Here is a 15,056-nt window from a genome sequence, read left to right as displayed (position 1 = left end):
TAACCAATTGACAATTGTATGTGTTAATGATTTCTAACCTTTGTAATCTATGGCAATTCCGTAGGGATCAGTCAGATTCCTTATGATAGTAGTTAGATTGCTGCCGTCCATTGCAGCACGATCAATTCTGGGGTCTTGCTGGTCCCGACCCATACTCGTCCAGAACATGAGTCTGTGAATTGAACATATTGACTATCATGATCAGAAAATAGAAATCCTTTTCCACCAGAAGTAAAGGAACAGAAAAATAAAGCAGACATGTACGGTACTTTATAAGTGATGATAACAAAACGAATACCGTCAGTGAACGTTTCCTTATACCCCTGTCACATTTGACCAATCGGACGACGATTCTGCGGCAATCGCCCGAGCCTCGCTTATAGTAATAACTTTATTGCACAACAATTGTATAAGGTACAAAGTATGGTTTATATGTGACTGGGACGGTTTTCAGGTGAAAAATGCGCGCAAACCTCTGTCGATCTAAATATGGCCGATCTTCAATCGGTACGCCCGAATATCGTGGATAGTGTGACAGGGTATTAAGGGCGCGGTCACAAAAGTCGTGCGATCGTCGTACGATCGTCGTACGATGTCTAACTTCGGGTATTTTAGGGGACAAGCATTACGTCTCCTGCAAAATTCTTCTACACAAATTGCTGTTCTACGAGGAGCTCGCTCCGATCCTGACGGACATTTACAACAGCTGTCTTCAGAAGGGAAACTTTCCAAGCAAGTGGAAAGAAGAACTGTCGTGCCTGTACCAAAAACACCTAAACCGAAAGGTCCCGAAGAGTTTCGTCGGATCTCCTTGACTAGTTGCCTTGGCAAAGTGCTAGAGGTCTTTGTCCGTGAGCTACTATTGCAGGACACCGACGACAAAATCCTCAACTCACAGCACGGTTTCAGGCGTGGTAGGTCTACCGCCTCAGCCCTCATACAGACCACGACACATCCCTTCAGACAGTTTCTGCCCCCTATTGTGGAAACTCGCTACAACCTGCAACGCAGTGTAGAACTGAAAACACCACTTAGTAAATCCAACCGACATAAGATGTCTTTCAGACCGCGAACTCTGGCCCAAAAACCTGCCTATGTATCGAACTAAATGTTGATGTAAATACTTAGTAGATTTAAAAGTTTATACTGATTGCTCTATGCCGATTTTATCCCACATTGCTGTCAAAGTGCGTGTAATAATGATCATTGTATTGCTGTCTTATGTAAAATCAATGCAATTCAGCCCCTGTTGTCAGGGCTGCAATGTTGATTGGAAATAAAGTTTCAAAGTTTCAAAGTTTGCTGTTTTGGATACATTTCGGTGGTTGATTCTGTCACAGCCTGTTTGAAAATCCTATGGCATCAAAATCGTACAACGATCGCACGACCTATGTGACGACGCCTTTAAGGTATAAATGACCAGTCATGCATATGGAAGCCTGTATCTTATCCAAATGAAAAAAAATTATAATTTCTCAAACATCTTAAAGTAACTGTTGTAAACGTGATATATGTTTGCCATTACTATAACTTATTACGTCATAGATATGCTAAAATTTATCCCCGAAGAAGGCATTAGAAATTAATGAAATACGTAACAATGATACGAAATGATATGTCAGAACTTGTCTTTGTCCATATATTTTGTGGATTTATTTGGTGGCAATCAAAATGGAAAGTACTGAATACTCGTGTTGGTATAATCACCCTTTTCTCAGGTCCAGGACCAGCCCGACAGGATATTGGATGACTGGTGACGTCAGAAGTGTCCTGGTGAACGATCCGTCCTTCCTGGCTACTGATATGGTATGTTTGAAAAACTCTGTCCAGTAGATATTACCCCCAGTATGGTCCAGCCTCATCCCCCAGGCTGGATTCAAGTATGGAGATACCATTGTAAAGTTACACCAAGATGAGGAGAGAAAAATGAAGAGAAGCAATTGATTAGATTTATTACTTCTTTTAAGATTAGGTTCAGATTCTGAAAATTTGATATAGATTTGTTAGAAATGATATCATTTTACTGATGGAATATGGTGGCTGTTCATTCTGACAAGAGCAAAATAGAGGGAGTTTTACTCGGAATAGCAAAATGTATGTTTTACATAATAAATGCTTCTGTAGTTTAAGCGCATTCATTTGCAATTCAATAAGCTATGCTTCACAGAGATGAATATTAACAACGGACCGAGAATTAATCTCCAAGCAGATCCACGGTGACGTAATATAGCATCAAACCCACCGTAGGATTCATTCGGCTTCAAAAAGGCTATTAACATCCAATTGTTGCCTAATTAAGTTGTGCTTGCTGAGTCATCTGGATAAGGAGTTCTCCCGGTGCCAGCCATATGGGCACGGGCATGAGGGGCTGGGCACGAGAGGCCGACTGCACCATTATACGTGTTGGGGGGCCTTTCCTAAATGGAAAAAACAATTTTGTTATTTTTTCTATCGCTAGAGCACCCCTTCTTTGATTCTCAATCATTAGTTTTTAAATGAGCTTAATTTACTCAAAAGACACCCATCAGGTATCAGAAAGTCCATGACACGAGAGGCTAAAACTATAGGCTAACCTAAGCAAATTTTCAATAATTTTTTAAAATGTTTTCTATCACTACAGCGCCTATTTTGTGATTCTCAATCATCAGTTTTTAACAAATGAGCTTAATTACTCAAAAGAGACCCCATATGTATACATTGTAAGAGAGAACATGGTCACGAGAGGCCGAAACTATAGGCTTTCTCCTAACTGGGAAAAAACAAATTTCAGTCAATTTTTATAATGTTTTCTATCACTAGAGCAACCATTCTGTGATTCCTAGTCATCAGTTCTTAACAAATGAATTTAATTACTCAAAAGAGACCCCTTTAAGTATTATAGAGGCTACGGTCACGAGAAGTCTCTTTAAATTAATTACGCTTATTCGTTAAAGACATGATTGGGAATCACAGAATAGATGCTCTATAGTGATAGAAATTAATCTAAAAAATTGATTGAAAATTTATGTCTCACAGTTAGCAAGAAGCCCCTAGTTTCAGCCTCTCGTAACCGCAGTCTCTCTGACCCCTAGGCTAAGGGGTCTCTTTTGGGTAATTAATTTAATTTGTTAAGAACTGATGACTGAGAATCAGGTTGCTCTAGTGATAGAAAACATTATAAAAATGTGGTTTCTCAGTTAGGAGAAGAAAGCCTATAGTTTCAGCCTGCTGTGACCGTAATAACGCTTGAGAATCACAGAATGGGTGCTCTAGTGATAGAAAACATGTGTATAACGTTATAAAATTGACTGAAAATTTTGTTTATTCGTTAGGAGAAAGTCTTAAGTTTCGGCCTCTCGCAACCGTAGACTGTTTGATACCACTGTCCATTTTTTGCGACGTAGATTACCGTATGGGGTAAAAACTGACCCCATAACGTTTTGTACAAATACAGTTTTTTTGTGACTCTTTTTGTGATTTGCATATATGTTTAGTTTCATTAATCTATGTGGGACAGTTTGACATGATTAGGTGAGAATAATTCTAGCTCAATATCATAATCTATGCCAAAGATCATGAGGACCACTATTCAGACCGGGTAGCGTTTTTTATGCCCCCGCCAACTTCAATGTCGCATAGCCCCTGAATGGCATATGCTAGGGCCACCAAACTTGGTATCTGTTCATAAAATGTTGATAGCAAACATTTTAATTGCATGAAGTAAGTTCATCATTTTTCATGTTGCAATGGCAACGGAATTCTGACAGGAGCATGTATTACGAAATTTTCCAATTTTGGCTTAAACATTCAAGTTTTAAGGTTCTCTTGGCAAACCACACTTGCTCATGACATCTTATCAAATTCGACGTAAATTTCATGATTCAATATAATTACAATTCATATAATTATAATTATATTGTATGCTAATTTGATGAGGTCATCAGTCAAAATCCAAGATGGCGGCTGATATTAGCTAGATGACGTCATGACGTCGTCATATAACATGATAATGACATAAAAGTTGTTACCATAATTTTGTTTGTTTTTTGTACATCACTTTCTGAAAATTTCGTGATTATGCGATATGTAATTCAGGTGTGGTTCTCAGAAGTTTGTTTAAAACAATGCTGGGGTCAGTATTGACCCCACAGGACCATGCATAGACTTTCTAGGATAACTTAATCAACAATGAGCCAATCTCGGTAAAAACGTATGAGAAGTTATAAGATATATACACAAGCAAACTCATCGAAGGAAATCGGTTTTCGACCAGTAATGCGGTAATGGCACATGGTAATATACGCCTGGCACGGTGGTCACGTTGCTAGGGTATTATCCGCGTTGCCAGGCCAAAGTGCTCCGCCCACAATTCGGCCCGCGCCAGCCGTGGCGGTGTGAAAAAAACAACACAAATTTCATCCAACATAACGCACGATATGATTATCACATCAGGAAAAAAATATATGCACACGAAAATTACATTAGTTCGCCTTAAAAATATCTCAATTATTTGGGATGACCATGTGCAAAACGCTTCAAATCGTCCGCTGTTTCATGTGCGTATTGGAGGTCGTTTGGGGTCACTGAACTTTGAACTTTGAATTTAATGCTCTATTTTACGCACCTGGCAAAGCTTTGACCTATGCTTTAGACTTTAGGACCTCTAAGAATATTCCACCTTATGCAGTTTTAAGTGTCTACGACATTTTAGCTAATTTTGTCACATTTTCACTACGTTTTGTCCCATAGTTCCACAGCGATGGAAGAGAATCGATTGATTTTTCTCCAAGATGGCGGCGATAGTTTTTTCTTTACGATGAAGTTTTTTTGGTCAGCTTAAGTGTAAACTAGCGGTAGATATGGCTCAAAATACGAATCGTACGTTTTGTTCAGATTTTCACGTGGAAGAATGGCTATGCTCTAGACTTATAATTAGGTTGTCGGCGAACATCAGAGTGTTTTTTTCTCGCCTCCGTACGTTCTTAGAACAACATCTTACCTGGGACGGCAGTGATATGGAAATGAGCTGGCGTGGCCCCATTGTTGTCGTCCCGGGCGCGAAATTTGAGAGAGAATCGGCTGTAGCAAATTATTTGTACAGTTTGTTGTGTCTGCAAGATTTAAGCTACCAATAATTCTACAAGATCTTTAGTGCACTTTCGCAGCTGCACTTTCTCCCTTAGTTAAGATTATTTTAGAAATTTTGAACGAGGTCCCAAATTGTAAAATGGCGTCTTTTGTAAACAAAAGAGAAAACCGGTTTCATCCGGTTCCGCTGTCAGGTAACAACACTACATATCTGACCCCCTACTTCACAAAAGTTTGATCTACTACTGTGCTTCTTTGATAGTTTCTTTGTTATATTGAACCGTTTTCATTTTTCTACCAAGGGCGCCAAAAGTTGAGTTTTTTCGTCCAGCGTATGCAAGCCGATAGCACATCAAACGCTTGGGTGTGTAATGTTACGAAGCCTAGTGAATTGCGAACTGCAGATTCTGTTACAAAATTCACGGCAATATGAAATTGTTTCTACAAATAGCGGAGAACGAAGTTTTTTTCTTCATTTTTTAGTTATTTTGTAGGACAGGACTAGACACGCCGGTTCGTGAATCTTTATTTGAAGACGCACTTTGTCGAGAGGTCAGTGTGCATTACGTTCTCCCGTGTGCGGTAAGCTTCCGTGCAAATGTTCAAAATATAGATTTCACTTCACCAAGAAACTAAACTGGTGTTCTGTCGATCAATTGTGTGTGTGCGCGCGCGTGTGGAGTGAGAGAGAGAGAGAGAATATTAGACTTCCGTAGGAAAGGCCGGGTTGTGTTTATATTACGGGCGGGCGGGCGGACTCTACGCCGCCCCCGCTGAATCTTGCATCTGCGCCCGGCAATGACGCCAGTCACGGTAAGTTGGGTGAATTTTCATGGTGTTGCGGTTGCTATGCTTTCGTCCGTGTTACCATGCGTTTTATTACTACTTCAAATCCATTCTATAGTATAACTTATAAGGCATAATTTAAACAAAGAAAATTGCGGGGCAAAGGACGCCAGTTTGAAGTTTACCATGTACTGCCCAGCGTACTACCGATATCGATACATTCACCACGTCAAGCGCTGGTATGGACCTAGTTCATTTACAGAATGACGAGAATATAAGGAGTTTGTTATTTGAGAGAACACGTTTATCAAAACACGTACATGTAGGTTGCAATTGAGTGTGTGTGTGTGTAAAAAAAGGCAAGGATAATTGTCCGGGTTGTGTCTGTAAAAGATGGCCACTGCTCCGTCCCAAGCGTGACCCGGGAGTGACGGTAACTCCTTCATTCTTTGCTCACCTAAGGTTTAGTTTTAGCATGTTGGGTGAATATAATATATAGACAAATATATAGTTCAGAAAGAATTAAAACGGTGGTTTCAATGCCGAGCTCCAGCGTGAGAATGGCCGACAGAAAAGCTCAGGTATTGTTAACTTGGTAAGCGGAGAACAATGGGGGGAGGAGAAAAGACGCGCATATGAAAGGAGCAAGTTCGCGTCAAAAAATAGCTCCACTTGGAGCGACCAAAACAAACGTAATCCCCGCCTACAACGGCGTAAACCAATCAGCTATTGTTGCCAGTAGTGAAATGGATGATTGACATTGATTTCCTCATCCATATGCATGATTTGCGAGTGAGGATTTTTGAGGGCCTTTTTGACCACCGTGTGGGGTCAGTTTTGACCCCATACGGCGGTTTGAGGGTTAAGTGAGTAATTAAGCCCATTTGTTAATAACCGATGATTGAGAATCGCAGAAGGGGTGCTCTAGTGATAGAAAACATTAAAAAAATTGATTGAAAATTTGTTTTTCCCAGTTAGGAAAGGACCGCTACACGTATAATGATACAGTCGGCCCCTCGTGCCCAGCCCCTCGTGTCCGGCCCATCGTGCCCATGTGGCTACCACCGGGAGCGCTCCTAACTCCACTCTGCCGAGTAGGTGTTAATTGCCCTCCTTCCTTTTTGGTGCGGATCGCCTACAGGGATGTGCACGGGTCACTGAACTTGTCTCAATGAAGATATAAATTACTCGAAAAAACATTAGCACCGCGGACATTCGTTTAGCTGTTAATATGGCACAGGGAGGGGCAGAGACACCTTTATACAATAGAAATGCTACTCCTTGTTCCAGTGAAGGCAGATCGGTGCCAATTTTACTCCCTTTCGCCTGCAATATTCCTTGGCCAGCTTTGATACTACCTTATGGCACCTTAGGATCTGCTTGGAGATTAACGGAGAATATCACTTACACAACCCGATAGATTCTATGGTTGTCTCTGTCCTACTTTTATCCCGACCAGCCCGCTTGATGTCATCACCCTCTATCCAGTACACGAAGTCAGTGGTAGGATCGTAGTCAAGGGACCAGGCTTGATCCCTTGAATTGATCGTGACCTTTAACCCGTCTTTGGTATCAAATTGCAATATTCCATTGAAGGTCGAAATCAGCAAAAGGAAAGATGCATCTAATATTGAGACATAGAATATCATACAATTAATAAAAGTCATTTCTATTCCAATATTTGCACAAAACTTGCGCTCATACATATGATTAGGTCATTGCCACTATCATGTGTATACGTCTTCGGGGAGTGTAAGCATCCCTGGTGTAAAACAATTTTTAGCGATGAAAAATAAAATTGCATTCTGTAATACCAGGAGACAGCATAATCATTGATGAGTACTTTAGATCGCTTAATACAACAGGTGATACGGTAGTAAAACATAATATAGAATACAACACGGCTTATTCCGTATAACCTGAGGTTCCAGCCCGACCACGGGTTTGATCGCCACCTGAGTAAAGACATGTTTCGATGCAAAATGCGACAGAAGTTGAGAAAATTTGGTGCCTTCGAACAAACATTGTTACAACAGCAATGTTACAACATCCGAATCAGGTATTCGTATTTTCGTAGAGTATGTTCGAAATATTCGATTGAAAGCCTGTGTGGTACGGCTTTCTATCACACGGTTCGGAACACCTAGCCTGTATCGAACGTTATCGTGACCCAGGTATGACATAATGACATACGACATACCGCACACCACGCCAGCGTCTTGGTCATGATGACAGTCGTGAATCGTCCATCCTGGGTACGAGCAGTTAAACAGGCTACTCTCGTTTCCGTGACACTGTATGCCACCCATGTAGATAGGCCCCCTTCCTGTATTGCATACAACACTAATGACGATCACCATCTGTGAATAGTTTCATCAGGTCTGTCACCTTCTGTAGGGCAATTCTGACTAGAAAGAGTCTCTTCATTCTCTGAATAATACCATATAAAAGTCAGTAACAGGGCACGTCAAAAGAGATATCAGTAGTTGTCTTATTTATGATCATTTAATGAATTGGCTTTAATATTTCAATGCTTCTCCCATACTTTGTACAATAAACATTATTATCATATAGAACGTGGACCAATCAGAAGACCCCATTTAATGCTGGTTATGACGCCGTAGCAGATGGAAAATCACCAACAGCCGTGCATTAATCGTTTCATTAATGCATACGTGCATTAATGACTTTTGAAAGTTTGAACCAATCAGAAGGACAGGCAGAGAGGGACAAGGGACATTGCAGGGGGTGGTGGCTCCTTCTATTAACATCGATAGCGCGTTTCTTTCTTCAGACAAAAACTTTACCGTCGTTAGATAACATAAATAAACGTTAAATATATCGAACTATAAAATTATTTCAATTTAAGTCGAACACAAACAGAAAGACTGAAAACAGAATGTTTCACACCCCGTACCCACTGTAAGTGGAACAATCCACAATGACAGCCATATTTTTAACGCTTCGCCCTCCATCTTACAACTCCGTACGAAAATTCTGCAGCAGTTTTACAACCAAAAATCTCAGAGATAGATTTAGAGTCATTGTTCGAGTGACGAGAATCTTGGGGAGACACAAAGGAACCAGCGGAAGTTGAATACCAGGGGAGAACCCGTGGCGGCAAAGGAAAACAGAAAGCGATGCCAACAAGGTTACCCTGAGAATACCTTTGTTATTTGTATCATAGCGAATCGGCTTTGCGGCTAAGCTGCATTAGTGGTTCGTTTGTTTCTAGAAATACTGTACAATTCTTTAACTTGTTGAATTATTGTTTTAGTTTTGTAAAGCCTTGCAGAAATACAGTTGAGATATGTACATACACTGTTCAAATTCACTCGACTAATGAAGTATTCCGTTATTATGAATTAAAATTAAGACAGACGTTATGCCGGGACACCTCCGGTAATGCCGCATCCACCTCCGGTTTTGCCGGGACACCTCCGGTAATGCCGCATCCACCTCCGGTTATGCCGGGACACCTCCGGTTAGGCCGGGACACCTCCGGTTATGGCATCAGCAGTTTGGTACCACATAAGTCAGAAAATCGCCCACACCAACAAAATTGAGGAACCTGATCACACCCTTTGCCTCTATTTCGTTGGCTAGCACCTTTTTCCGAGTTTTTGCCAAGTTTGGCGGTCCACGACCCTGTAGTTCTCGCTAACACCCCTGACCTCCCGTCACGATGCTGACCCGGAAGTAGTGTCGGAGCGCGCGCTTATTTCAAATTCGCTGAGAAGAGAGATCAAGAGATACGGACAAGGATGTCACAGGTAATTTTCGTTTTTGCAGCTATGTGTGCAAGGTCTATAAGAATGTCACAAGTAATTTTCGTGTTGATAGCTATGTGTACAATGTCTATTTCAACTTCTGCCTTCATCTATGCTTCACTTTTAGATACTGCAGGCTCCTCCCAGCCCATTCCTTTTCATTTTATTAATTATTAATAGGGTATGCATTCCCACTTGCAAAACTATAAGTAAAATTTTCTTAGTTTCTAACTTAGATACCTACAAAGTTTAGTCGCTTTATTTTTTCATATGAATTTGTTGCAAATACCTTAGAAAATGGCAGTATAGTCTCTGCATGTTGCAGTTGTGATTTTAATCATCTACATAATAAAGCTGGCATGTCCCTTCCAACTTTGTTGTCTTTTCATTAAACAGCTGCCATAAACACCAATGAGCTGGTCTATAATTTACTACAAATTAAATTAATACAGACAACACAAATATGATATTACCATGAACATTTGTCTCACACCAAGTACCTTTAATGAGTATAATTGTTGACAAGTACCTTACATCATCATCATCATCATTAAATGTACCTTTAATAAGTTATACTTGTGTACTTAGGCTACAGCTGATGACTCCACAGCTGATGACCCCACAGCTGAGGGCCCCACAGATGATGACCCCACAGCTGAGGGCCCCACGGATGATGACCACACAGCTGATGATGATGATGACCACACAGCTGATAACCCCGGGCACATGTGTGAGGAATGTGGCAAGCTCTTCACCACCAGACGCCTGCTGGCCAGGCACCACCGCTGGCACCGAGGGGAGTACAGGTGCACCAGGTGTGACAAGAGCTTCCACGATCACGCCAGCCTCCGCAAACATGTGGACGCCATACATCTTATGTTGGAATACATTTGCAACATATGTGGCAAGAAATACAGATCCAAAAGTGGACTACAAAAACACTCAAGTGTTCATCAGCCTGACAAATCTCATCCCTGCCAATGTGGCGATAGCTTCAGTACCATGGCGAAACTACACTGGCATAAGGAGAAGTGTCACGGACCACCGAAAGCTATGGAGTGTGGCACTTGTTTTAAAACGTTTGCAAGGGACAGTGTCCTACGTAAACACATGCTGTCACATTCTGACACACGAGAGTTCCAATGCGCCACATGTGATAAGAGGTTCAAGAGGAGGGGAAATCTCAAGCAGCACATGGAGACTCACACACGGAGTAAATGCGACATCTGCCAGAAAGAGTACCATGGCCTACGTCAGCTAAACAGACACATAAAAACTGTCCATTAGATATATGCACATTTTCCATTACTGTGTAAAGATAGAATAATCATCATTTTCATTTATACCTCTTCATTGTAGATCTTTCACATTACATTTTCACAAAACAATTGCTATTCCATCAACACTGTGCAGTCATTGTACAGTCAAATCAGTCAATTCCCAAGAGTTTGTGTGGCAGAACTTTGGAAAGATCCACTCTATGGAACTGTCGCACACCTATCTGCCCCTTTTTAGGTGCAGTTAACTTTGTGTTCAGTGGCTTGAGGCTCTTCTTCCTGACATGTAGGTTGTCAAACATGTGATTTGATACATTTACACTGTTTAATACAGCTGGTCTTTTCCAGTCTGTAACAGATGAGGGCTCTTCAGCTGGCTCCCCAACCTCTGCTTCTTGTTGAGGGTATACTGGGGCTGCGCCGGTGCATCTTAGGGGAAAGCCTCTCTGCCTGAGGAGGATATAAATACAAGATACCAATATCATTATTATATTCTTGTTTGTGTTTGGTACTTTTCTTTCTGTGAAACTCATTATGTCATTACCAACATATAATGAGGTTCTGAAAGAAATTAGTTTATTTAATCATTTTCAAATGGCAACCTTGTACTGCAAATACAGGATGACATTGTATTGGGAAGAAAGGTTGAACATAATAGAACAAAGAACAGAAACTAAAGAACTGAACATTCATGAACATAACTGAACAAATTTTAAGACATGAGTCATACTCTTCTGGCTTCATTCTGAGGTGCATCTCCTGCACCATGTGGGATTGAAGGGATAGCAGCTTCGAGCAACTTGGAATATTTTTCCCTTCCTGTGTACGTCGTGCTTGGTCTGAGAAATATTGTTCACAGACCAATGTCCCAATGGCTCTTGGATTGTAGGTTCTGGTTGGAACCATGCCATACAACTATAAAAGAATATGGTTTGTTTTGATGTGCAAGTCACTGTGAGAATATCATAAAGATTAAGCTATGCTTTGACATAGAACTGCATGAGTGTTGTTGTTTTTTCTTAGTGCAACATTGCTAACATTAAAAGATGGAAAAGTCTTTTTCTGTGTACAATAGTGATCATTTTTTCACAGTAGAGCTTCAGTAAGGTTATCTAATCACACAAATAATATGAGATTTGGAATACATTATGATCATATTCATGGTCTCACATAAACATCAGTATAATATTTCTTACTAGAAAAGGCTTATCTTTCAATACAGGATATAGGTGTGTTCTACAGTAGTTAACAAGAGTATAATTCTTATCACTTAATCCTCATTAAATTCAGTTTCTGTTCAAAAGCCCTGTTGTCAATAAATAACAATATGCATTAGAACATGTAGAAGTGTAGTCTGTACCTGGATGCTCATGTCTATCTGTGAGACAAATGCTTCCCATGTGGTCACATAGATGCCTTGGATGTATCTGCCCGGTGGCGGGTAAACATCAAAATTTACCCCATCCAGCAGCCAGTCTCTCATTCTGCAGGATAAAGAAATATCAATGTAACTGAGAGCCATTCTGACTTCACAAGATGACAGATTTGCAAGATAAGTAGCCTAAAATCAACATACTGTGTAATAATTTTAATACAAGCAACTCTTGTTAAATATTTACTTTGATATTTGATGACTGAAAACTAAGATATGAAATGAAAATACATGTATAATTATAATATGATTATTATACTATCAAGGTACTAAGAGTTAAAACAAAATTGTAACCTTAGTCTCAGCATAACCCTTTCCTCAGCATCCAGACCGGGACAATCATTTGCACGGTGCCATCCATGCATCTGAAGAACAAACATTAACAGTATGTGTGATTAGAAAATGTCTGCAAGATATAATGACTTGGTACTTCTATTTCCCATATACCAATCATTCATCTTAGAAAGAATTATACTCTAAACATTTCACTCACCAGAATTTCTTAATGTTTTTGAGCTGAAGAACAGTTCAATTCTTCCTATTAAATTACCAACTACATGTGTAAGATGAAATTTCAAGCTAGTATACTCCTTTATGATGGTTACACCTTTTGACCTTAAATATGATTCAGGTTATGTAAAAAGCAAGAAATTGAATTCTTATAGATTATGAATGTACTTACAACTCTTACAAAGTCTGCTGTGGGCTTGTATCCTAGTCGGTCAAGCTCAGTTGCCACGTCACTGCTGAATAGAACGTCGCACATCTCTTTCGACTGCATGTCCACGCATTCTGTTAGCATAACTCTTTTCAGTTTTGTTCTTGCCCCATCTGCGACTTTCTTAAACCCTTCAAGATCCACATTCCTGATCTGGTTTCTCAACACAGATCCTCTGATGTTCGTTCTGATATGATGAGGATCTATTACTGTTCCTTGCAAGTAACCTCGCTTGGTAAGAGGTGGACAGTAGAAGCATTCTATCTCCTCAGGAAGATTTCCTCCTGCACTTGTGAGTTTCAGTTTTGGGCATGTTCTGGTTTCTTCCCATGCTAGTCGTCTCCTTCTGCCAACGTGATTTGCAAGGGAAGCTGACAGGGCAGCCTTTGATGGGCATGCCTTTACGGCTGCCTCGCACATGTGCAGCAGAGACTTTGGCTGTCTGAGTCTCTTTTTTGCGAAATCAAGCGTGTCTCCCTTCATGATACTTCGTATCTGCTTTATGACATCAGCCTTCTTTACTGATAGCTTTACAGTCCCCTTTGCATGTTCTTTCATTGTTCGGAGAATATCCTTCAAGACTTCAAGGTTTAAGTTGTTTAGCCGGTTGGAGTCTTCTAGAAATGCTCTCATGGAAACTCCGGGGTCCCAGTCCAAGGCTGTCTTCTCCTGTATCTTATGCTTCACCTGCTCTAGTACTTCAGTACTTATGGGCATGGCTTGAGATTCACCTGCTTCACTACTTTCTCTGATTTCTGTAGCAGCAACCTGTTGATTTTCCTCATCACCTTCAGTCCTTACATCAGTCTGATTTTCTTCATTGAGTCCTGCTGGCAGTGATGAGCTGTCGACATTTCTTTCCACACTCTGCACACCACCACTCCCCTCCTGAGATGGTTGCCTTAGCTGGGCGCGGAACGCAGGATATTCTTCGCAGAATTGTTCTAGGCTTTCTCTGGCATCCTCTGGGAGTGAATCAAGCAACTGTTCATACAAGTCTCCCTCATCGGTGGTCTTTTCACTTGTGTTCTTCTTGTCATCCGGATCACATGTCTTCAGTGCCCATGTTGCTGTGGTTGGACATGGCCATTTGACATATCTTTCTAGAGAAACAGCATTTCCAGTCTGACTGATTTTCATCTTTTCATACAGGATGTTCCATGCATCAGAAACAAGTGTTGTTATGATGATTGCCAGAGTTCTCTTCTCCATAGAGGCAATCTCTTTCCAGAGTTTTTTCTGGAAGCTGAGTTTTGTGTTTGGAGTGTTGTTTGCATCCCTGGCCACCATGTATTCAAATGCACCATCAGCACTTATTGCTGGAATGTACAGCCCCTGTTCCTCTGCCTTTGTCAACACAGCTTCAACAAGGACATGTGCCTGTGCTGCTGGCAGCGACGGTCCCTTTAGGAAGTAAGCGACTGGACAGCCGTAGATCTGATTCTGTGACCACATGCGGTCCGAATCGCATAGCAGGAACTGCAGCACTTCTTTGGCCCAGGGTCTTGTAAGTTCTTGACATTCCTTTAATGCTGCAATGGCCTTGTCACAGATGTTGATGGCTTCAGATACCTGAAGGTCTGTAGGATCACGACTGCCTCTTGGCATGTAATAAGGGGACTCTTCCTTCCTGATGTATGGTCCCAATTCCACATTTATCGTTGACTTGAACTCTGCCACCAACTCCGAGGATGCAGCATGCGACTTGATTCTTTCCCTTAAACACTTCAGCTCAGGTGTCACTCTCTTTGGAGGCTTCCCGTCTGGTCCATATATGGAATCAATCTGTTGGGTTACTAATGTCCACAACTCATCATCATATTTGACACGGTAGAGGGCAGTGTTGCTTCTTGTGTGGTAAAACAGGAGACAGCTATCAGTCTGCAGTGCCTTACAGTGTGCAAGGCACTGAATAACATTATAAGGCCGAACACGTTGAGGTAGACTGGTTGTTACATGCTTGATTTCCACTGCTAACTTGGCAGGAGATTTCAACTCTGAGTTCC

General features: G+C 41.0%; 1 protein-coding gene across 1 annotated transcript in view; it reads right to left on the bottom strand.

The window, feature by feature from the left end:
• Positions 1–33: 33 nt before the first annotated feature.
• LOC118432132 (deleted in malignant brain tumors 1 protein-like) overlaps positions 34–15,056 on the bottom strand; it is a 51,149-nt gene continuing 36,126 nt past the window's right edge. The window contains exons 15-18 of the mRNA XM_035843659.1: positions 8,054–8,179; positions 7,262–7,477; positions 1,708–1,870; positions 34–172 (exon numbers count right to left, since the gene is read on the bottom strand). Coding sequence (XP_035699552.1) covers positions 34–172; positions 1,708–1,870; positions 7,262–7,477; positions 8,054–8,179 — 644 coding nt within the window. The remainder of the gene's footprint in view (positions 173–1,707; positions 1,871–7,261; positions 7,478–8,053; positions 8,180–15,056) is intronic.

The sequence above is a fragment of the Branchiostoma floridae genome, chromosome 15 (genome assembly GCF_000003815.2).
Source record: "Branchiostoma floridae strain S238N-H82 chromosome 15, Bfl_VNyyK, whole genome shotgun sequence".
Taxonomy (NCBI): Eukaryota; Metazoa; Chordata; class Leptocardii; order Amphioxiformes; family Branchiostomatidae; genus Branchiostoma; species Branchiostoma floridae.
The sequence above is the reverse complement of the archived record's forward strand: the minus strand, read 5'-3'. Positions and strand labels throughout refer to the sequence as shown.